Here is a 24306-nt window from a genome sequence, read left to right as displayed (position 1 = left end):
TACAAGAAATAAAAAAAAAAAAACAGATTGACTCAATTTCCTTTAACACTTTATTGACCTCCTCTTTTATATAAAGACTTACATGTCACATTACTTACACACAACACAGGTGGTCCAGGAAATAAGTAATAAATAGCTTATTTCTAATGTACACGTTCTCTGTAGAGGAAACCCTTAAAGGGTCAGTTCACTCAAATTACTAAAAAGCATTTTCTTGTAGCATCTTGCCAAACAGACAACTTTGGTGTGGTTTAGCCAGGCTTCGAGACCGCACCAATACAATGGAGGTGAACAGAAATATTCTGTGATGCTCCCAGCATCAAAGATTAACAGCAAAGTGTCAAAGATTACGTCTCTAAGGAAAGTGTCAAATGTACGTAGGTCGATAATCCAGAGTAATAATAATCACTACTGAACTTTTCTTTTTTTAAACAAGCATCACAAAATCATACTGAGGTGGAAACAGTATATCTCAAATCCCAGCCAAAAAGAACCAGATCTATCTATTTTACTAGAATAGTAATGTACCACATATTGCCCAAATGCAGTGTAGAATCCGGCTGATACTGTATTGTAATAATGTATTTTATTCATTTTATTTATTTTTTTGGCCAAGACAAATTTGAAAATTACAAAAAAAAAATCTGATAACTACATACTGGTTGACATTATTTTTTCCAACTATGTTTTTATTCCCTAAATTTGGTATCTGGAAAAATTATGACCAAGATATGTACTGAGTGAAACATTTTAAAAATAAACTCACTCTGGTGGAGGAATTACATGATGACAACTGTTTATAAATTACCTCAAGCATCTTTGGCATATCTGTACTGTTTCTTGTTTATGGGCCAACGTTTAAAGTGATATTGATGTCTAATAAGCTAAAATTGGCCAATGTAGATGTATCAGTTGGGCTATAATGCAGCTTCCTACATACTTTGTTACGTTTTTTCCTATCTTCATTTATATACTTTACATATAAAAATACAATGAGCCCAGTGAAATCAATACTCCCTTTTTAACAGTCCTATGACGAGAAAGTAGTAAAATACAACAATAGGCAAGAAAATAATACTTAAGGCTTAGACTGGAGACTTCTTCCGCTTCTGGGTTCTACTGTATTGTCCTGTACAGTCTCATTTCATTTCATATTAAGACACATCAAATAGTAACATTGACCCAAAGCAGAAAAACTGCACAACACTCTCCCAATTTACAGTAGCTACAACCTCAAAGACTCGCGTCCTAAACAGAGCAGACTGAAGCGTGAGCACCAGTATGTGATGTAAATACACTATATATGACCACATCTGGAACGTCCACAGAGGAGCTAAAAATCCAGATCAACAAAACACTTTTAAAAGACTTTTTTGATAAACTAACCAGGTTTCAGCTTCCCTTCCCCTGCCTTGTGCCCAATGTGTCAACAGACGCCAGAAAACAGCTGGTGTTTGATCCGCTCTTCCGTTTTCACCTCCTCCTTGACCACTCCATCATCTCTCTGACAGACATCTGTCCATCTCACCGACTTCTCCTGCGCTGACAGAAGGATCTTGTCAATGTCAGTTTCCTCCTCCTGGTCTTCAAGAGAAACGCTGCTCCCTGATAGGAACAAGGGGCCCTTTTGATGCCGTGCATCCTCTTCCCTCTCCTCTCCACCTTCCTGAAGGCTCGCCCTTTCGCTCCTTCCACTACCCCTGCTCTTCCTCGCCTCTGCTGCTTCTTCCTCTTCCTCCTCTTTTGTGTTACTTCCCAACCTGTCCATCTCGGCCTCCATCGCGGGGGACCTGTTCTCTCTCTCCTCTTCTCCTGTAGAGTTTTTCTTTGCCTTGGTGCGACCCCTGAGGCTCAGCATCTGAAATCAAACAGATGTGTCTGAGACAGTTTTGCGCTTTGTGCTGTGTCTTTTTTCTTTCTATCTCTCCAGACACCTGACAAACCACAACAAAGTCTCTCTCATTGATGCCTCTTTCCTGTACAGTTTGAGGCCGACTGTTCGCCTATTATTAGACTTTTCCTGAGCAGGTTTATATTTGCTGTACATCCCATATTTAGTAACATGACTTTTTAATGGAACCTTCTGTGACATAAAGTCACGTATCCTAGAGGCACAACAGAGACAAGTGACAGATTAGCTGCAAAGAAGCGAAAGGGGAACAAACCTTGAAGTCTTTTCTCTTGCGTTGCAAAACGGGTCTCTGAAGGAAGAGGATTTGCTTGGTCGACAAACTCCCGTCACTGCAGAAACAAAAGAGAAGCACTTTTACTACTGTTACCTGTTATGTTATAATCTGACGAGCCTGCATATATTGCTTTATGTATCGAAATCCAGTTTCTGTTCGTTGCGGTTTGTAAAGTGGCAGGTTACAAGACGGGAGCATTTTCGGCGACAGTGCTTTTGTTCGCAGCTCCAACAGATTTCAAACGCGGTTTCATGTTGAGATGAGCATATGATCGTGATTTGTCAGATCTCAAACCATCTGTCCTGTGTATCTAAGCTACACTGTCAGTCCTAATCCCAAAACAGAATGAGACAGGCAACAGCTAGGACAAAAGAATAAAGAGCCTGAAACCAACAAAGCAGTAATTAGTCTTTGCTGGTTTAAGTCAGTGATCAAATGTGATGAAAAAGACAAGTTTAGCAGTGATTGGAGTTTGTAATAGTGGTTGTAATAGTGAAATCTTTGAGTGCAACCCTTTACCTGTTGGTCTTGACAATCGGTGTAGGTAACACACACATTAACCTCCATCCATATGGAGCTAAAGACTGGAGCAATGGGATGTAGTCTGTCTTCACCACCACACCCTGAGCAGGAGAAAGTGACAGACAACACAAAAAAAAAAAAAAGACTCACACCAACAATTCATACACACATATGTACAGAGACGTTGCAGGTATTAGGCTCAGCCAGAGAAAAAAAAACACACACACACACACACACACACACACACGCACACGCACTTTCCTTCATCTCCACTCTTACGTAATATTTGACAGAAAACAGCTTAAGCCTTCAGTCACAAAGGATTTCTCATAGCGCACATCTTCACCAGAGTATTAAAAACTCAAAGACCCACATCAACAACGGTCCACTGCTCAACCACGATGGCATCATAGGACGCGTTTGTGGTCTCCTCTGCAGAGCTCTGGAAGATGAACACACCGTCTACAGATGAAACCCCATTGTCTGGAGAGAAAAAGAGGAAAAATTAGAGACAGAAGCATATCAACACAGGGAGTGCGTATGTGATTCAGACATTCGCCAATCTCTCACTATTGATCCCCCTTTCCCATGGCTTAAGCCTACTTTTTCCAAGGGTGACTGAGCAGTGACTTATGGTGTAAGCCGTGGACTTACGGCACATATCATCCATTACCCGGCAGTGAAGCGGAGATCTACAGCCTGAGCAGCTTTTTCCTCCTGTCAAGCACGGATACAACTAAACCAAGGAAATTCCTCTAAGAGTCTGAGCCATTCATTTAAGAAGTCACCAAGTAAAGGAGGAATGAGAGCTGTTTGTAGCCTCTAACTTTTCCTCCTGTGTCTGATCATGAAACGGAAGCAACTCCACAACGACAGACCGCTATGGTTCATCGCAATCATCCCCGTGGAACGTACCGTTGTCGTCCCCAAGGTGGAAGAACCCGTCGATGAGGTGCGCACCGCTGGTGAAATGCTGAGTCATGTGGTCAAGCCAGTGCGCGTCGACTTCCGTGATGAGCCCCGCTTCCTTTTGTACTCGAAGTGGCACCCTCAGCGAGTAGAACCTCAGAGCAGTGTTCAGCTCCCCTGTGTGGTTGTACAGGGCAAAGAGCTGCATCCCTGCAGACACAAAGAAGCAGGAAAATCAGCAACTGGAAAGCGAGAGAGAGATTTCTACTAGGCAACAGGCGGGAGATGGGTTACTTACTACCCTGCGGTGGCGGTGAAGTCATGTTCTTATCTTTCTCTGAACCCTTGAGCCGAATGTGGTTGTTGTTGTGTGTTGTGACTCTGCTTTGTCCATGTGCACAGACAGAGCTGGACTTCTTTTCGTGGTGGTGATCCAGTTCCGGAGAGCTGTGCCAGCTGTCCGAGCTCGAACTTCGTCTTTCTCTCTGGTTCGGAAGGTGAAATAGATTCTCTGTAGATTCTTTGTGCTCTGGCCGACCGCGCTCCTGCTGTCTGACTGTACCTGTACTTTCCGAGAGACACAGCTGGCTCCCCTGGGTATCTGCTAGGTTTTGACTTGGACACCACTGAAGTGCATCCACACCAGGTTTACTGTGATTTTGAGGTTGGTTGGTTGATTCTAGTGACTCTTTGAAACCGATCTGTGAGGTTGGTTCATCAGACTCCTCTGCGTTGAGCTCTGAACTCTGGGTGGGTTTCAGAGGGTTGAAGTCTGATTCTCTGGGCGCCGAAGGTTGTGTGCTACAGTGTACATTTTCAAGATCTAACTCTTGAGGTTCAAAGGGGTGATGCAGAGGTTCTACGCCATTTTGATGTGCTTCTGTTGGATCTGTTGGGCTGGTGTTGGCGCTGAAGGGGTCTCGATGTATAGGCGAAGGGCTTGAATGTAAGGATGACAGCTCCTCGGGGTCCCAGTTCCCCAAGAAGCAGGGTCCGCCACCTGGCTGCTGGAGAAAGCCCACGAACATCACCCCTTGCTCCGCTACATCCTGGATCTGTGGGGGGTAACATACACACGCAATGTTATCACCTACACACACACACACACAAAAAAACTCTATCAAAGTGTAACTTGAGTGACACATGAATATAAAAGACATCATTCACAGCACCAGAAATAAATCTCTTCTACAGTCAGACAAACAATGCCTCATTTACACACAAACAAAGGCTGACGTATGCAGAGTGGATATTCTGTGAAATAACAACCTACCTAATCATCTGCAAAGATCAAATATTCAAATGACAAAAGGACCTCATTATCTCAAGGCATCCGTGTGTGTGTGTGTGTGCGCGTGTGTGTGTGTGTGTGTGTGTGTGTGTGTGTGTCGCTCCCTACCATGGAGCTCTGGTGGTTAATTGTCAGTTGATATTTGGGCTGACAGTTTTAGACAGGCTCGACGGGAGAGAAATCAGATTGCAAACTACCATCGAACAATAATGAGACACATCTCCCCCTATTACCCACTACTTTTGACACTTCACTCATCCGTACACACACACATCACATCTGTAAACAGTCTGTCTATGACATCCAACACACTCACACAGTTTTATCTGATGAGTATGTCCGGAGACAAATTGAGAGCTGGTGAGTGCTGGACAAACAGAAGTATAGAATATCAAAACTGTAATCACACTCTCTCACACACACACGCACACCCACACGCACATGCACACGCACACAATCCTGTCACCCTGTCTGCCCTCGTACTGCTCCTGGGTTCTTATCTCGAACTCTCTGGCAGCTTGTGATCTGATTGGTTATTCATGTCACGCTGCCGGAGCCTATCACATTATACTCAGTGATGTGCATTTCCATCCAATCAGGTTTTCCTTTGTGCCGTCTGGGTGTTCAGATGCAAATCTATTCAATAGAGCACATTTTCATTTCCCATTGTTGGACTGTTGGCGAATTCATGAGCGGAGACTAAAAGTGAGTTTTACGGCTGATAAATGCCAGTTATGACGCTGTGGTTGGCCGGGGACCTTAAGGTTAACTCTCACTATAGTTTACCCCAACTACTGTAGCCCCCCATTCATTGTATAGCTCCTCCCTTTGTTTCTCAGCTACAGGAGCATGAATAGTGTTGCAGGAGGTGGAAGAACGCTTAAATCCATTGCTGCTTTCTGTTTACTTACAGCTCACTTGGGTCTCTCACATCACAACTGGACTTGGTTCTTCCTCAGCCTCCCTCATGATGATTTGTTAAAATCCTCCCAAGGTAACTCATTCAATTTTGCAATATTTTAAAATGGAAAACCACTAATGAAATTTGCTCCATTTGAATCGGAGAAGCTCTGCACGTCAGGACCAGAGCCTAAGTTACCATATGGCACAAACAGGCAATTATAGGCAGTTGCCTGTAGCCTTTTGAGCCCCGTAATGTTTGCTTCACTTGCACAGCAGTGCTGCCCCAACATGAAAGGCACACACGAAAAAACACACAGTGCAACAAGTACGGAGATGGAGATGGCAGGAGGATGTGGATTCTGCACACATCATTTTTGTTAAAAGAGTCCTCCGACAGTTTAACATCGCACTGCAGAAAGAGGAAACACTGAAAATATCAAGATGCGTCTAGATGTAGACCACCTGCCTGTGGCCTGCGAGCTCGTCTTCCTCTTGACAGATCTCTGTATGGCTATCAAACATAACACACTCTCCGTGGAGACACTGATCCAATACGCCTGATCAGTATCAGTGCAGGTACTGACCGCATTTAACCAATTGGGTTTCAGCCATGATGTAACCAGTCCAGTTTCTTGGTCACTGTCATAATAAAATTCAGTGTTTCCACTATCAGTTGCTTTCATTAAGCCAGAACTGGCCACTCTGTATGACTCGCCTTACAGTGCCGCTCTTACAAACCCTATTGGAGAGCTGGCTTATCGTTCTTTAATGGAAAAACTCTTCATCCCTGTTCCTGCGTCGGCTGACTGAAAGACTTTCTTTTTCATGTTAAATTAGAAAAGATAAGAGTTTCCATTAGAGAGTCTCGTGTATCTCCATCTCATTGGAGCCTTTCTTCAACCTGATGAGGACTAGGTGGTTGTTTTTTATTCTATTTTTTAAATTTTATTTATTAATGTTGTCCTATTGTCCCTAATTCCCTGGCATTATTTCCAGCCTTGTGTCTATGGGATGACCTGCGATAGGCTTCTGGCAGGTGGGGAGGTTGGGGCTGCTATGGAGAACTGGCTCCTCTCAGTCTGGATTTTGCGCTTTTTTTAGGGACTGCTGTTTCTTTTCTTTTCTTTGTAATATATTGTACAGTTGTGTTTTCTCCTGTAATTTTTAACCTAGCTTTGTATGTGCAAAGCTAATAAAAAACGTTTAAAGAGGAACTGGCTGCCAACTCAGTGTTACGTGCCGCGGCAATCCTTGACCTCATGTTACCTTGGGAAAGTGGTCTCAGACTTTTTGGACCACTGGAGCGAAAAGACGGACCAGTTCATTCCTAATACTCTTACATTAGATACAAATAAAAGGTGTCAGGGCTTTTCCTCTGAATAATGATAGCAATGTGAAGCCCTGCATCCCAAACAGATGCCTCATCACTAAGATCCTATTGAACAACCCTGAAAATTACAGCCTTACAAAGAGCAAGTACAAGCCCATAGATTCTAGCTGCGTTGTTTACATAACACAACAAAGTTCATTATTTTTATCCAAACCTTTAAGAATCACTATGTGATGATAAAATCCATGAAAAGTGAATAATGTCAGACCAAACTACCTCTGTTGGCAGAACTCACCCTCTTGACGTAGCTCTGGATCACCTCTGGGTCAGCAGCCTGGTGACCCGCCACACACACATCTGTCTCCAGACGATGACCTGCCCACCTCAGTTGGCTCTTCTCTGAACTACAAGGTGAGAAATGAAACAAAAATACTCAGTGTAAAACTTCAATCACATGCGATTTACTTCAGTTCAATTCTGCTCTTATAAACCAGGCAATGTTAAAATGCACTTGTCCATGTTATAACATCACCCTGGACTTCGTACTTTAGGTTCATTTCCTGTTTATTGCCAGAGCAGTTCCAGCACCCACTGACATTACAGTCTAAATGAGCCTTGACTCTACAGATTCTGGGAGACACGCTCATGTTCATCAGCACTCGTTGACCCAGAACGATCACAGCAGAAACATAATGTCATCTCTGGAACAGGGTGAATTTTCCATTTAAAGAGAGCTCACATTCACCACTATCACAATAGACTTATTAGACAGAAAAAGGGACTGAATTTCCTTCTGCTCCCGCTGCAAGACACCATCATAAAAGGAGTATTCAGATACGCCTCTTCAGATTTGGATTGAGGTCAGTGGGAAGGCCGTAGTAATATCTTGTGCTCTGAGGCATGAGTGACATTCCGAGCTAGATTTGAAACAGTAGATCTGTCAGATTTTTCTTCTTTCACTTTTAGGGTTTTTGATGAAAGGGGATGGCGGTGATGGGGAGATAAAAGGCGGAGTAAAGGGGACGAAGGGGGGTGAGGAGGACAAAAGAAAAGGGGGGACGGCCATCACTGAAGAAAGCAGAAAGGATGGAGAGATGGTTCCTCTCTTTCAGCGTGCCGTTCCCCTCTGGCGAGCGCTGATGATGCAATCAGCCGTCTCCACGGTGACAGGTGCCAGGAAGCAGCGGGACCACTTGGCAGGAGGGGCATCAAAGGAGCAGCTCGGCACCTGCCTGTGCACTAGAGTGTGTGTGTGTGTGTGTGTGTGTGTGTGTGTGTGTGTGTGTGTGAACACACGACACTATTCCTTGAATTCACATTAAAAGAGCAGATTGAACTCAGGAGGACACCTAAAACTGTAGAATCAGCAAAGTAATTCTTTTAATTGCAAAGAATAAGTGACAACAAATGGAAGGTTACATATGTAACCATGTTTCTCTGAGTCAAAAGACACAAAGACTGATCCACAGGGGTCCCCGCCTCTATACGAGACATTTTCTTCATCCAAATTATCATAAAGTTCCACTAAGCTGAAATCAGATCTGCTGGAGAGAGCATGGATCATTTGATGTATTGTAGATCAGTCACATATGTTTTGGAAATGTCAAAATATCCATGTGGTGGGAAATGGTATGCAAAGTGCCTATGGCAAGCAATTATTAAAGGGAATCTTCATATTGGAGAAACTGAGAGTACAAGCAGCAGATCTGGGAGAAAAATGACTGTGTGAATGATGATGAACGGTCTGAGGAGGTCTCTGCATGTGTGCGTTTTTTTATTTGGATCAAATATGTCTTAAACTTCTATGATGGCAGAAGTGAGAGTGGTGAGGTATGAAAACGATTCTCGAATATGATGGCAAATATTGTAGTCTTTAGTGTCACCAGAAGAAGAAGGTTAAAAAAAAAAAAAAAAAAAAAAAGAATTGGGTTACCCAGGAGATACAGTATACAGGGTAGTCACACAGTATATTATCATGAATAGTCAAAAGTGAAGGAATTGGGACACTGAGCTAAAGTTAGCCGTTTTTCGTGGCTGACTCATGTGTAATTAATTTTACATCAAGAGAAGGAGGTGAGGTGCGGAATTTTGCTTGTGATAATGGGATTCAATTGGCTTCCAAACAATGAAGTCGTGAAAGCTGCTGCCCATTAACTGTTTTTCGAAACCTGGCTGCAATTGAATCATGTCATGTATCTTTTTCAGTCTGCAATGTAGAGCTTCAGAGTTAAAACTGTTTTCTTCAGTAGGGCGTGTTTGGTTTGTGTACCTTGGCGTCTCTCGGACCAGCACGGCCCGGTGAAGCTGGCGCTGGATGTGTGCGTGGCGAGGGCCGCAGGGATGAACAAACGGGTGGACGGCGACCAGGACAAAACCCTGCGCGTAGAGTTCCCTCACCTGAACCGGTAGCTCTCTGACCGAGGACAGACACAGCACCGAGGACACCGGCACCTCTGCGGGCAGGAGAACGGGTGAGGAGAGGGGAGGGAGAAAAAAACAATTTCGTCAAGAAGGGGCAATGGGACGTGGTCAAGACAAGGATGTGAGAGAAAAGGAAAAGCAGTAGAGAGGTATTTGGAAGTGGATAAAAGCTGGAACAAAGAGGAGAAGGGGGGGGATAGGGACAGAGGGTGTGAAAGAACAAAGACAGAGAGCATGTTTCATTATGATAATTCCCAGTGAACAACAACACATGGCATCTTCACGCTAAATCTGAAACTAATTACACCAGAACTATTAGCCTCTGTCCTCACTGTCACCAGCACAGTCTGGCTTTTAGAAAACACACACATGCAGACACAAGTGTGAAAAGACGCACACACTGGGAAGTGCCTATTTGAACACCCGCTCATCTGTATTGACAGACACAGACTTAACACATTTTCACCCACATTAACAGACTGTTTAATACAACGCACACACACATACATCAAAAGGTCTGAAAGACAATGCTATCCCATTGCCTGTTTGGGCGTGTGGCATTAACCACAATCACCAACACAGAGCTGGTTGCCTTATTACCAAACACAATGGAAAGAAAACCGCTTCACTTCAGTAGGAATGGCTACTGGAGCTTATCTTATGGAGGCAAACTGTCACAGCAAATCCACCGGGGAGAGCGCAATGTTTGCGAGAACCGCCCTCTCGGGGTCGGGACATTGTAGTGAGACTCTCTCTCGCCGTGTTCACCGGCTTTTAAGGGAACACGTGCATGTATCACTGAGTGAAGCCAGGTGTGTGTGAGAGAGACAGAGAGTGGGATGGAAAAAGAGGTGAAGAAAAGGGAGACAGAGAGAAAGAGAGAGAGAGAGAGAGAGAGAGGCAGTTAGGCAGAGCAGTGTTGGAGAGAGGAGAGAGAGATGAGGCTGTCTGTGCCTGAATGCTTGTCATCCCTTCCCATTCAATCTCATTTGCATGGGTCTGGAGAAGAGAAAATAACCTGAATAAATTAACTAGACACACACAAGAACACACACACAAGAACACACACACACACACACACACACACACACACACACACACACACAGGGAAAAAAAAAAAGAGATGTGCAAACCATCTCATTTTCAATTGGTTCTCCATCATCTGGCGTGTTCCCACACACACACACACACACACACGAGAAGCTGGCCAGCATGTGAGGATACAAGCACATGAACACACACTCTCCTGAAGCTCATCTCAGTGAAACAATGGGAGAGAAAAAAAAAAAGAAAAGAAAAAAAACTCCCTGAGAAAATCCAACCATCACATCATCTTGGCATAACTGCTTGGAATCAGGAGAGCCTTTCATCAAGCAAACACTTAAATGGGTGTCTGTGGGGACTTATCAAAAGCAGTACAGTGATAATAATAATAACAGCTGGAGACTGGGTTGGCGGGCGGGTGGGGATAACAACGATCCTGTCACTGTAAACAGTCATTAGCTGTCATTAGCTCTGCACGGCTGGCACTCACCCACCGACGAGACGCAGGCAAGGCATCGCAGCTCATTCAGGCAGGGGCATACAGAAGTTATTAGGGTGTTATGCAGCGCTTTAGGCTGGGAAGCGACTTCATTTATACTGTCTGCCACTGTGGGATTTAAAAGGGAGGCTGCAATTCCGCTTCGGAATGGGAACAGCTCAGGGCAGAAAAGCCGGGTGGAGTTTTATGGTGCCAGCCAGTGAGGGAGCAGGGGCAGGGAGGTGCGGTGTTAAAGAGTGTGAGTGTGCAAAGGAGAGTGCAGCACCAGCATGTGTGTTTAAGAGACTTGGAGGTGTGCGATGGGGTAGCTGGGTGTGTGCCTGGAGGTGCAACTACATTTGTGTTTTTGTGATTGTGAGGGCGAGTGTGCATGAGATGGTGTGCGTGTGTGCATGTGTATGAGGATGCATATAAGTGTTTGTCAGAGATACAGACACGTACATCCAAGGTTGCATTGTTTAAAAGATTCAAGAAGTGGCTGTTTAGCTGCTAATTCCCGCCACGCTGTTCCCGTCTTAACACGCAGCTTTGACCACATGACAGCCGCTGTGTGATGTGAGCGACGACTCACTTTTTGACCCAGGATTTCACAAGCTGTACATGCGGAGTGTGAGCTGTTTGAAAGGGCTTATTAATTCCTTGTACAAATCCCTGAAATTCTGTGTGTGACTGTAAAGCATATTTTGTGAGTTGTGTGTGCGCCACGGTATCTCAGCGAGTATGTATGGGCCATCTTTTTTTTTTGCCTGTGTTGTCTGAGTGTGTGCACATGAGAAAAGAGTTTGCACTAAGCCTGCTAGGTGATGCATGGGGATTACTACTCACAGCCACCCTCAAGGTTTATCCCTCTGCCTGGTGGAAGTTCACGTTTATTTAAATAGCCTTCTAATGACTTGCAGAGGTTTTAGGCGAGGATATGTGCCAAAACAGTGACTATAAAATAATCAACTTCCTGGAGCCAGGAGCTCCCCACTGTTTGGGGAATGTAGCCACGGGCTATGACAGTTGTTGGTCAGCATCTGAGCTTTGTCAAATGGGGTCTGATCTCCTCAGAGTGCCCGCTTTACAAGAAATGTCTCAGACAGAGCACCGGGTTCACAGAAATGGCTGACAAGTACAAGCTGGAGAAAAAATGTTTCTGGTGAGAACAGAGTGTAGTGCTCAAGGCGCATACAGTACCATGTACTTGTGATGGTGTGAATTCAAGTCTGGCTCACTTTTGACACATAGCAGCACTCTGCCATCTTTGCTGGCATTCTCCACAGGATTTTTGCCAATAAGACGGGAACCAAATAGAGAAATGTCCAGAAAAATGGTTCGAACTATGTCAGATCAGCATTTTCAACAATTTTTCAGAAAAAAAATGTTTACCTGGAAAAGTGCATCAGACAGTTCACGTCACAAACTGATGGATTTGTGCTTCGCCTGCTTTCTGAGCCAAATACATCACACTCAGATTCTGATAGCAAAGATATATCATGTAAGGTAGAAGGAATTTGTCAACTTTGCCAACAGAATAAATATCTATCATAACATCCAGGTGTAGATCACACACATACACAAATACACAGTCTATCCACATGATCAAAATAAACTTGCCCACAGGTATTCAGTCTCACACACACACACACACACACACACACACACACACACACACACACACACACCCAGACCTGAGCATTAGACACATGTTGTAAGTTTTAATGAGCCGAGTGGGTCTCCGTCTCTGCAGGGCGACAGAAAGTCATCAGCAGAGTTCAGCTCTGCACTGTCTGCTCCAGAGACCGGCGTTAGTCACACAGCATCACACCTAACTTCCTTCCTCACACATACACAGATTCCTGACTCCCGCTCACTCCTCCTCACACCTCTAACTCTCTTCTCTCTCGACTTCTCCTCTCTCAAGACTCTCGCCCCCGCCCCCTCCCCGTTCCAGACCTGACTAACGCTCGCTGTATCTTTTGTTTCCATGTGCTTTTCATTCCCTCACCTGCAGTTCTCCGTTACACCTCCTTGACTTTATTCTTCTTCCCTCCTACTATGCCCCCCCCCCCCACTCTACCTCTCTTCTCTTCATGTTCTCCGCTCTCTCCATTTTCCTCTGCTCATTATCTGCGCGCAGCTTAGACACAAAGGAGGCTGGGTTAAAATGTCACACCTGGCTGTTATATTTCATACGCTACATTCATGCCGACTTGTCAAGGTAACCAATCAATGTCACAATGGGGATAATGGAGATCACGGCACTTTTTGTAAAGGCGGGTGATGTGTCAAGGTGCAGCATATTGGTGATTAGAGAGTAATAAGTGGAATAAGACATTGGTTGCAGGTCGTATGATGAGATGGAGCTGCAGGCCAAATGCCTGGAACATTGAACATATTTTCTCCTCATCCTCCCTGAATTCATGTCAGGGTCGCTGTGACACAGTGAGAGCGAGCTGGGCTTAGATACATGGACATATTTTTAGGCTAGAGCTCATAAAACAAAGGCTGACACGATATTATCAGCCACATTGTTTCTTGGGACTTTCAACACTCGCTGGGTCAAAGGTCAAGTTGGAAACCAACCTGTGCTCCTCTTCAGTCTGATCATTAAGCTCCTCTTCCTGAGAGCACAACTTAGTTTAATAAACAGCCATCTAGTCTCACATAACTCAGAGGGGCACCGGAAAAGATATTTGTTTTTCATTACTGTGTAGGAGTCGTCATGTCACGCTGGCAGGGAAATAATATTATTAATGGGAGCCAAATTGAATTAAAGCGTGGATTTGACCGTGGGTTTCCTCAATGTCATGGACTGACATACAGATTCCTCTATCTGCCTCCTACATACACACGCACACAGACACACTCACACACATAAATAAATCCCTTTGCTGGGAATGAGGTCTCTCAATCTCCACAAACAATCAGATAATCCTTCAGGAATCCTTCACTTCTCGTGGTCTCTCTATCACAAATGGAGAGAGGGAGAGAAACGAAGAGAGGCAGGCATACAACCACTCACAACCACACACACACACACACACACACACACAAAATCAATTCATAGTAGCTGTGTTTATCCTAAAATAAAGTATACTCATCTTAAGCAGCTCAGGTGGCGTCATTGAGTTTACCATATAAATGACCTGCCTGTCTGTTGAAAGATAACACTAACTCTGTTGAGTAAGTGCTAAAAAGTGTTTTGTGTGAGTGTGAATGAGCTGCCATGGCTGCTTGTATGAACACTATATGTGTTTGTGTGTGTGTGCGTGTGCGTGTGTGTGTGTGTGTGTGTGTGCGCGGTCTTTCTATATCTATACATGTGCTGCTGCTGCCGCCCATGCGATTAGACAATTATTTGCTGTTTCCTCCAGCAACGAGAAAGACGAGCAATCCTCATGTCTATTGTCTGTTTTGGTCACCACCACCAGTCTGGGTTGCCAGATGTCTCTCAGCCAACCCTACAGCCTAACCCATTTGCTAAACATAACAGGGCTGGCTGAAAATGAAGCCGACTGGCAACCGGACCATTGCCACTTGGCTGTGGTGCTGTGCCTGCTGTCTGTTACAGAGTTGCATTGGAAACACTTCTTAAAAAAAAAAAAAAAAAAAGGGGGCTTCAGTGAGCCCACTTGCACCTGCTTCAGCTTGTTGGGTGACAGAGGGCACAGCGCTGGCTTGTACAAACATTAAGCCATAAGGAAAGAGAGGTGATTATTTTTTCCCTTCATATCTGCTTCAACAATATCTGTTTCTACTCCTCGCTCCGTCCCTCCCCTCTATCTCTTCACAGTCCACCCCCAACACAATGGCAGAATTAGTATTTTTAGCAGCCAGATGCCTCTAGAGGATTCTCATCAAACATTCTCAAGACGCTGCGAGCATGTACACACACACACACACACAAACCCACAATATTTCATATTCCCGAACAGATACACACAAATCAAACATGCGTACACACACACACACAGTTCAGCATGCAAGCACACATCAGCTTTAGTATATAGTCATTGTGCGAGGGAGAGGCAGGGGGAAGTTGGAGGGCATGGCTGCAGCGTGCACAATATAGCTGAATCTGAGAATTAGAGAACTCTTTGAACTCCCTGCAACAGGAGCCGCAAACAGACACAACTTCAGCTTATAAGCCACTTTCTGCCCTCCAGATACTTACAGTATGAAAAAGAAAACAGCTCCGCAGAATCGCTGACCTAAACATTTCATTTAACCAGTTAAAGTTGGAACAGCAACTGTGGCTATTTTATGAGTGGAACACACACAAACAACCGTAGCCAGGAGTCCAGCAGGACAAAGCAGGGCAGAGTTCAACAGAAAACATAAGTAAACGACCACATTGTACTTAAAAACAGAACAAGGTCCTCAGTTAAAAAAAAGAATCCTTTTCAACTACTTTGGATTTTAACCAAATGTGAAGAAACATTCCTCGGAGCCTGTTCCCTCCTCCAGACTGGAACTGAGACAAATGTGAATCAGATCTGAATGAAGCTCGCCTGCTGCATCTAATGGCCAGGATTTGTTCTTTTCAGTTGAGCTGTGTTTCACCCCTCCTGTCACTCATTCATTCACCGTTTCCCTACAGTGCATAATAAACACTCAAATAAGGCAGTTTACTGTGAGTGATTTCACACACTTTGAACTCTGAACACGTTGACATCTGAGGAGCACAGGTGCTGAGGAGCACTGAGAGATTTTCTTTTGCATAAAGTAGTAAACACGTTATGAATACTACGTCATTTGTTCATTTTTTTGAAATTTGTAAGGGAACCATAGTTTCACAACCAAGGAGGTTAACGTTAATCACTCCCAGATATGAAGGGAACACCATGTAACTTTTCCACATTAAAATGTCGTAAAATGACTAGACCCATCTTGTATATTTTATGTTATGTACTTATCCCAAATGTTTCTAGCACTTTTCAAACCTAGAGAAAGTAACACACGACTATTTCAAGTATGCATGTGTGGGAGAAGTCAAGTCACACAAAGTAGTCTACATGTCCCAAAGGTACTGACAGGCCCAGCCCAAGCTTTCAAAAAGGAAGAAGCTTAAACACATAACGAGGGAATATGTGTAATAATAAGTAAACATAGGAGAACTGTCATAAAGAGAGCGTTGACAGTATTTGTACGCCCTTACAGTATTCATACCTTCTTTCCCCAACAGGAAATCCAGGAAGTGGTAGGTGTACGCCACACCCACTTTAGTCTCCACCTGAGGTCGTCTGAGGGTGGAGTAGATATTTCCCGGGCTTCGCCTCTCCTCCGCCTTACGCAGCTTAGGGAGCCGACACCCCATGTCTCTGTGATAGAGGAGAGGCAGAGAGGAGAGGATAAAAGGAGAAAAACAGAGGTTGTGTTAACAGAGACTTGACTGGGAGACAGGGAATAAATAGAGTTTCTAAATATACAGAATACATTAACACTTCCAGATAATATATGCTACTGCTCATGTGAGCTCGAGCTGCGGGAAACAATGTACAGATCTAACTCTCTCTCTCACTCACACACACACACACACACACACACACACACACACACACACACACACACACACACACACACACACACAGCAATAATGCTGAAATATGAGTGTCAGCCATTACCTGCTTGGTGGGTTGTGATACGCACATCTCCTAATCAAATAGGGCTGATTGGGAGCGACATGTTTGATCAGAACGAATTAAAGCAGAAATGAGAATGATTTCCTGCCCTGTCAAGCAAAGCGACATGAGACTCGATGAGATAGAGGAGAGGAGAGGAGCATGCTGTAACCAATATACATGTTGATCTAAGGGAAGTCTTGGATCACAAAGAAATCTGTGTTATTTTAAGTCTCTCTCAGATTGTGTAAGTAACTAACCAGCAGATATACTCAAGTATTGGCGATCGCAAACACAGCTTGAAGGGGGCTTGAAATTTCTTTTTCAATTCCTCCTCCCCTTGAATTTCAACAGGCAATTTGGATGTAACGATCTGAGTTGCATGAAAAGAAAAACAATTAAAGTGAGGTGGCTTTTGTGACAAATTACTGGGGATGGAAAGCACGGGAATGACAAATGAGTAGAGGGTGCAAAAAGAGACGACAAGACATGAGTAAGGGACAAGGGAAGAAGGGTGTGGCCAAATATCGTCAAGCTAATCTAATGTGACAGCGCTGGTACCCTCAAACCATCAGCACAGTTACGATTAATATCCCTGTCTGCCACGGCTTGTAAGAGCCACACGACGAGGTGAGCGTCTGCATGTGAGTGTGTGAGTGAGTGTGTACGAGTGTGTGTGAGCATATGTCTTCCCCAAAGGCAGGTCTATATCTGTATCTCTGCATCTGTTTTGGGGAGCATGGAAAATGACACAGTAACTCCCATTGGGCCAAGTGCATGGACGTTAACTCGGCTAACGATCCTAACAGACTACATTAAGCCTAGTGTGTGGCGGATGTGTGTGTGTGTGTGTGTGTGTGGTGACTTACAGCTTTTGAATGAATGGTACGTGCATTACTGAGGGTCAGAAAGTTGCATAAGGCAGCATCTTCGATACATTTTCATAGCTCATCTGTCTTGAGACAGTACACTCCGTCATTTTAAATTTTACAAAGACCAAGCATTAAGAGTAACCTGCTCTTTCATAACGAGGACAAACGAGGAGAGATGGAGTGATGACGCTGTGGGAGGAGAGAGAAGAGCGAGGCAACATATATCTTATCTGATTGTCTCCCCTCTCTTCTTCCTCCCACCGTATTTTCCTCTCCTCTTCGTCTGTTCCCCTCTACCATTAGCTCTTCATCTTGTCTTCCTCGTGATTTGCAAAACACTCTCTCCTTCTCTGACCCATGCCTTAATCACTCTTTTTCTCTTTTGCCTCTCCTCTGCTTCTGTCCACCATCCTTGATTAGGAAAACTCCCTTCTTTCTGTTGGTACAATGGCCTTGATTAGTATTCCTTTTTGTCAATCTTTCTTTTTGTGTCCATCTGATTACGAGAATTCCCAACCTTCCCTGTCTCATTATGATTTAATCCTGACTTTTACTTTCACTCCATCCTTCCACTTTCACTTTGTCAACTTCCCTCCGGTCTAGCTCCTTCAACCCCTTCCCTAAAACTCTGTCTCTCCTAATCATTGTCTCCCTCTCTCCGTCCCTTGATCCTTCCTGTCATTATATTATGTTACATTATGCCCTTCTACACTTTCTTTCTATCACCCCCTGCCTACAGTACATTTCCTTTTGGCAAGACCTCCACCCTCCATCCTTCCCTCCGTCCATTCAGTCCTTCTGTCTGGTGACTCAACGAGTGTTCGCAGCAGAGGTGGCCCCCTGCTGAGCCTGTTAAGTCCCATAAAACTATTACAATGTCTCCAGACAGCCAGCCAACCAGCCAGCCAGCCAGCGAGCCAGCCAGCCATGTGGGCTCTGGGTTAGGTCTAAGTTAGAGCACATACATCCACTCCCAAACATTTCCCCTCCAGGTCTGTGCTTTCATATTCTCTGTCTGCTGCAGGGACAAAGGCAGGTTAATGTGAGGACGTTTAGCAGGCTTCATCTGTGGCTGGTTGGGGAAAAAGGGCGTCGAAAGGTGAAGCGTAAGATTGTGGAGAAAGATGTGGTCAAAGTATGACAATGGTGATGACTTTGTATCAATGGCAATATGAAGAGACGCCCATAGGGAAGGAGGATGATTTGCATCCTATCACTTTCCACAGATTTACTTCTCAGCTTTCTCGCCCTTCGCCTTCACTCTAGTGTTTTAATACAATTACTAACCAATCCCTATGCAAATTATCGCAATTTTCACAAAGAAATAAAAAAAAAATTCACATTCATTCATTGTCCTCATTCTTCCTTCTGCATAATGCAGTGGTAAAAAGTCATGACAATTTGGAATGATTTGCTTATTATTTTGCTCGTGGCAATTGGATTTATTGCTCTCAAAAAATAAAAAAGTGATTGGTTCTAGCCTTGGTCTTGACTAGCCTACAGCTCTACCATTTGATCCAACATCTCATCTTCCTTTTCACTGTACGCTGACAGTTTTGTTTCAAAACAAAGGCCTCGCTTTAACAGATGAACTCTTGTCTGTGAGGATTAGAAACAGATCTCTATAATTGGACACAACATCAAATTCAATAAAAAAAGGTAGAAACTCCATCGAGTTCAAGACTCAAGGCCTTTTTACTCCATGAGGCCTTTTTCTCTACATGTTGACATCAAACAGAATCTCTCACTTGCTCTCACACAAACACACAGACAGAGAAGGGCCTTGACAGAAAAAAACCCTTCCATTACACAGGGAGAGACAGGAGAGAGAGACAGATAAAAGAAGTGAAAAAGAGAGAATGGAGTGAAGAGCGAGATAGACAGGGTGTAGCAGAGGGCTTCTCATTAGAGAATCTCTTGTAACAGAGAGTTTTGAAATGACAGCGGATTTACGCGAGAGCATAATCCGTCGGCGCTATGCCACTGCTCCACTACCTCCCGCACCACTAAGGGAGGGGGGTAGGGGTAGGGGTGGGGGTGGGGGTGGTGGTAGGGGGCTGCCTGCTTTCCAAGAAGCAGTATTCATCCACAGCAGAGAGAGCGCTACAGACAAGCACCTGCTTGGGAGCATTCACAGTAAATACAGACAGAACCACCGAGGAGGCTCTTCAGCAGCACCAAAGTTAAAATTCACATTCTTAATGTCTTCCCACTGAACACTTTATATTGCCCCAACCACTGTTTATTTTAATAACTGCACAGTATAAATCCACCATAACCCACAACTGGGCTGACTAGCTACAGGTAGCAAGAGTTGCTATGATGAGAAATAGGTAATCTATGCCACCAGAAGCAGCATTGAAGCTGGTAGCTTTAATGCTGCTTCTTGTAGCATAGATTGAAGTTCTGCAAGTACTGCTGCTTTACATTCACTACTTTTACCATGCCTTGAGCGCTGATTAACAATGATTAGATAAACCCTAGACCTGCAATGAATAATCGATCAATCAATTATTAAATTTCATAATCAATTAATCTTAAGCGAAAATACCAACCATTCTCTGGTGTCAGTTTCTCCGATGTCTCTTTGGGTTTTTTGGGGTTTTGGATTGGTGGTCAGACAAAATGACATTTATGTAGGACTTGTGTAAAATGTAATGAACATTTCTCAATATTTTCTGACAATTTATAAATGAGACTATGAAATACAAAAATTATTGGAAGTAATATATATAGTACTATAATAGTTAAATGTGACCATACTAAACTTTGACTAAACTATAACTATGAGGTGTGAAATATCATGTACACCAGAACGGGACAGATGTGAGGTTACAGTGACATTGACCTTTGACTGATCAGTTCATCTTTAAGTCCATGTGAATGTTTGTACCAAATTTGAAGAAGACGTTCCTGAGATATCACGTTCACCTGAACAGGACAGTCATGAGGTCACAATGACCTTGAACTTTGACCTATGACCACCAAAATGTAATCAGTTCATCTGAGTTCATGACAATGTTTGAACCAAATTTGAAGTTCCTGAGCCATCACATTCAGGAGAATGGGATGGATGGACAGACAGACAGACAACCCAAAAACACAATGCCTCCAGCATAGAAAAGTCACTCTTTATGCATTTTCGCTAATTTATGCAGCACGTTCAGTGTTAACATAAAGAGCTAACACAAGAAGTTGCATTTAGCAAAACGTTAGGTGGAGGTCAAAGTGAATCGGTAGATAAGAACTTGCTTGTCTGAAGTTCTCGAATTAAAAACACTGACTTTTTAATTATTTAACTATTACCATATCAATTTACTTACCAAAACCAAGCGGTTGCAGTAACCTGTTGTTCGCCACACCTCAACTAGTTTAGTTCCCAGACAAAGATTGAATTTTTCTAATGCAAACATTTTGTCTTCAACATCGATGAGGGGCCAGGAATTACAGATATTTATTTATATTTCTTGGTCTTGAGTGAGCCGTGGTCACAGCGCCCAGAATTTCTGCCATCACCCCTGACGACAAATACTGCACACCACCTGAGAAAAAGTATTTGTTGTTGCTGCATGTAATATAGTTTCTTGTTGTGTTCATTTTTGCACCTGATGCACTAAACTGACTTACAGCAAGTATCAGCAAATAAAACTGTCACTGCTGGCCTCCAGTCTCCTTTATTATCCGACTTTATAGGCCTGCTTGGAAGCCGTAATTCCCACTGCTTGTGAGTGGATGGTATTACAACTACTGTATATGCATAAGAAATGTTTGGCCTGTTAAAAGCCTGTCACAGAAAGCACCTGCATTATTATTAAGATCTTGTATTGCATTGTCTTTCACTGAATTTCAAAATTAGAGGTGACAGACTGAGTCCTGGGGAGTGGACTTCCCTCCCACTGGGTTGGCACTCTGCTCAGTCTATCCAGGGATGATGGAGAAAGAGAAGGGGTGCAAGAACAGAGAGGAGGAGGAGGAGGAGGAGGAAGAGGAGGAGGGGGAGGAGGGGGCAACAGAGACAGACAGAGAAGGCAAGAAAGACAGACATAGAGCAGACTGGGAGCATGTCAAGTTGCCCTGAGGGAGGTGTGATTCCCCCAAGCAACACAATAGTCACCTCAAACGGTGTTTTAATGAGGCTGCATGTGGAGGATAAAAACAAATTGTGACATTGATGTATTGGTGTGTTGCACAGCTCCTTGCACAGCCTATTTTGCTCTAAAAGAAGAGTTTATGAACAAGAGAGGACTGTTTGGACTGGGGCATCATCATACTAAACCCTGAGTCTGGCCCTTTAGGTACTTGAATCCATCATTTAACATTGTAAACTCAAATTCTGAGGAGTAAGAATAAGATATGAATACTAGACTACTGTTGCATGGGCAGTATGACGAACTGTATGTCACTCGCTACTAATGATTGAACGTTTTCAAACGCTTCCAAATAGATTTCCAAGCTACATGGAGAGCGCCCACACATAGTCATGTAACTAATTGATGCCCCATGCATTTTGTGGGTGCAGCCTAGCTTGAAATTACATGTTTCTGGTTTTCCTTTTTCCTCTTTAGTGCGTTCAACCTCAACCTCTCTCTCTACACACACACACAAACACACTCACTCACAGACAGACAGACAGACAGACACACTCTCTCAACACGTGGCTAGCTGTTGCTGCCCGTTAACGGCGGTAGTTTAGTGAACGGGAAATGATGCATGAAGGGTCGCTTACGCACCACATCTTTCTCGTCCTGAAACACACACACACACGCGTGCGTGCATACACTCACTCCATCCCCCTCTTCCATCTGCGCTCGGCACATTTACTCCGTCACGCATATCTTGAGTTCACTTCAACCTGTGACAGCGAGCAGAGGGCTTATTCATTTCGTTCCGCCACGAATAAAAATGGTACACAACATCCCACAAATCAAATGACGGGGCTGACTGTTTAAACCGAGAAGATTTCTCTCTGTCACAGGTGTTTTATTGTGAAAGGGCTCCAAAGACTTCTCAATGAGCTTTGCTGTTTTTTTTTTCTTTTAAAAAAAAAAAAAAAAAAAAAGGAAAGTTTTTATTCAAAATCTCATGAGCAAATTCTCGTGCCGAAATAAAAGAGACAAATGTTATTTGAAAATATTAAAAATGAGTTCACTCTTATTACAAATAACCATCTATCTCTAATCGTGTTCTGCAAAATATTCAAAAGTAGACCTACATTTTTTTTTTACCTAAATAAACGAACAGCCAAAAGCGTCAAACTCACCAGTCAGATGGTTCCCAGTCCGTACGAAGTGTTTGCTGGACCGACAGCCTTCTCACACTTGAGTCAGTCGGTGTGTGTCCCTCCTCTCTCTCCCTCTGTCTGTCTCAGTGTCTTGAGCGTCTGTCCCCGTCACGGCTGTAGGGATGAGACACACAGCGGTCGCTCTGATACCGCGAGCCAATGGGAAGAAAACATGAATCCTCCATTTATAAACTACAACTGACTGCAGCTCAATCTCACAGGCAGCTCACTCCGTCTACCTCCGTTCTGTGTGTCTGTCAGCAGCGTGTGCGGAGAGGAGTGGGAAAGAGAGGGAGGTTTACTCTTATCCGCTCTCCTCCCTGTTGTTTCAACACTCGCTGCTCGTCAGGCTTGATCCTGTCTGAAACACTGCGGGGAAACAATATGAATCGCATTAGAGACTTTGCATTGATAAAACCAAGTCACAGAAAAAAAATCATCTTAGAAAAGTGACAGAAAAACACCCATGGAGGAAGATTCAAGTACTATGGAGATATGCTACTTGCTGCTCCCAATGTCTTTGCCTTGGTAGTAAAGTTTTTTGTTTCAGCGTTTTAGTCACACGTGAATCTGTGTCTTCTATCAAGCTTGTCGGGGGTTAGAGGTATTTGTGTTTTTCAATAGTCTCCTTCGGAAAATTCATATTTCATAACAGGCTATGCAGACTTATCCATAATTCAGAAACCTCTGACAGGGGAGTAGGTAGGTGGGGCTGGTGGGTGGTCACGGGCTGGACAGGGCACCCTGGGGAGCCCAGTCGCACCATCAGACTGTGACAAAAACAAAATGCTCTGTGACCAAGAGATGATGGGCTTGTTGCCAGGGAAGACAGGCAATTCAACCCTGACTGAAAACCAGCAGCCGACTGACAGGCTGATGGGGGGGGGGGGGCAACGGTGGGCACACTGCAGTCTGAACACTCCCTACTCCAACATCATCACCTATCTCAAAAGTATGAAATAAAGAGTAAGTTTTAAAGCAAACATTCCTAAAAATAAACAACCAGTGTTCAAAATGATGCGATGAAAACTTAAATGATAACAGTTTTAACTTTTATTTTTCAAACAGAAATATCCAAACCCTGCAAAACATGAACACTAACAATAACCAAAACCTAACAAGTGTCGTGTCTAGGTTCTCTGAACAAAACAATCCCATCAATACAATCAGATGTCTACATACAGGAGACTGTGAGATCAAAGGATGACAAAATCTGTGATGTGTACCATACACCAAATGTGCATCTCCAATCATACAAAGCTGCTCCTAAAATTAAACTTGTAACATACCAAGTGCACTTATTGAAAAAAAAAAAAAAAAAAAAGTATTGGTCACACATGCAATGTCAGTAAAATGCTTCCTGCAACTCGACTAAATTAAAACCCACAATGTTGCAATGAACCAGTATAAAGTGAACCATGTACAGTGAACATTTTCCCCAA

The 24306-nt window shown here is 43.8% G+C and overlaps 1 protein-coding gene across 1 annotated transcript; it reads right to left on the bottom strand.

Annotated features, from left to right (window-relative positions):
- Nucleotides 1–32: 32 nt before the first annotated feature.
- rftn1a (raftlin, lipid raft linker 1a) lies at nucleotides 33–23141 on the bottom strand. The gene is made up of 10 exons (XM_023431094.2): nucleotides 22844–23141; nucleotides 16260–16411; nucleotides 9411–9594; nucleotides 7437–7545; nucleotides 3916–4672; nucleotides 3624–3827; nucleotides 3082–3191; nucleotides 2706–2809; nucleotides 2166–2241; nucleotides 33–1858 (listed from the first exon to the last, which is right to left on the bottom strand). Exons 2-10 carry the CDS (start codon nucleotides 16405–16407, stop codon nucleotides 1427–1429), a joined length of 2124 nt encoding a protein of 707 aa, XP_023286862.1. The 5' UTR covers nucleotides 16408–16411; nucleotides 22844–23141; the 3' UTR covers nucleotides 33–1426.
- Between the last annotated feature and the right edge of the window lie 1165 nt (nucleotides 23142–24306).

The sequence above is a fragment of the Seriola lalandi genome, unplaced genomic scaffold (genome assembly GCF_002814215.2).
Source record: "Seriola lalandi dorsalis isolate HSWRI2012SDOR001 ecotype SW California unplaced genomic scaffold, Sedor1 jcf7180002054916, whole genome shotgun sequence".
Taxonomy (NCBI): Eukaryota; Metazoa; Chordata; class Actinopteri; order Carangiformes; family Carangidae; genus Seriola; species Seriola lalandi.
Note: the sequence above shows the minus strand (reverse complement) of the source record. Positions and strands in the feature narration are given on the sequence as shown.

What these genes read in the sequence shown, in the direction of transcription:
- rftn1a (XM_023431094.2), bottom strand. Translation starts at nt 16,407, where the DNA reads ATGGGGTGTCGGCTCCCTAAGCTGCGTAAGGCGGAGGAGAGGCGAAGC. An exon ending in CTGGTCCGAGAGACGCCAAG is followed by an intron (nt 7,546 to 9,410) that starts GTACACAAACCA and finishes CTCACCTTGTAG; the next exon opens with TTCAGAGAAGAGCCAACTGA. An exon ending in CCGATTGTCAAGACCAACAG is followed by an intron (nt 2,242 to 2,705) that starts GTAAAGGGTTGC and finishes TTGTTTCTGCAG; the next exon opens with TGACGGGAGTTTGTCGACCA.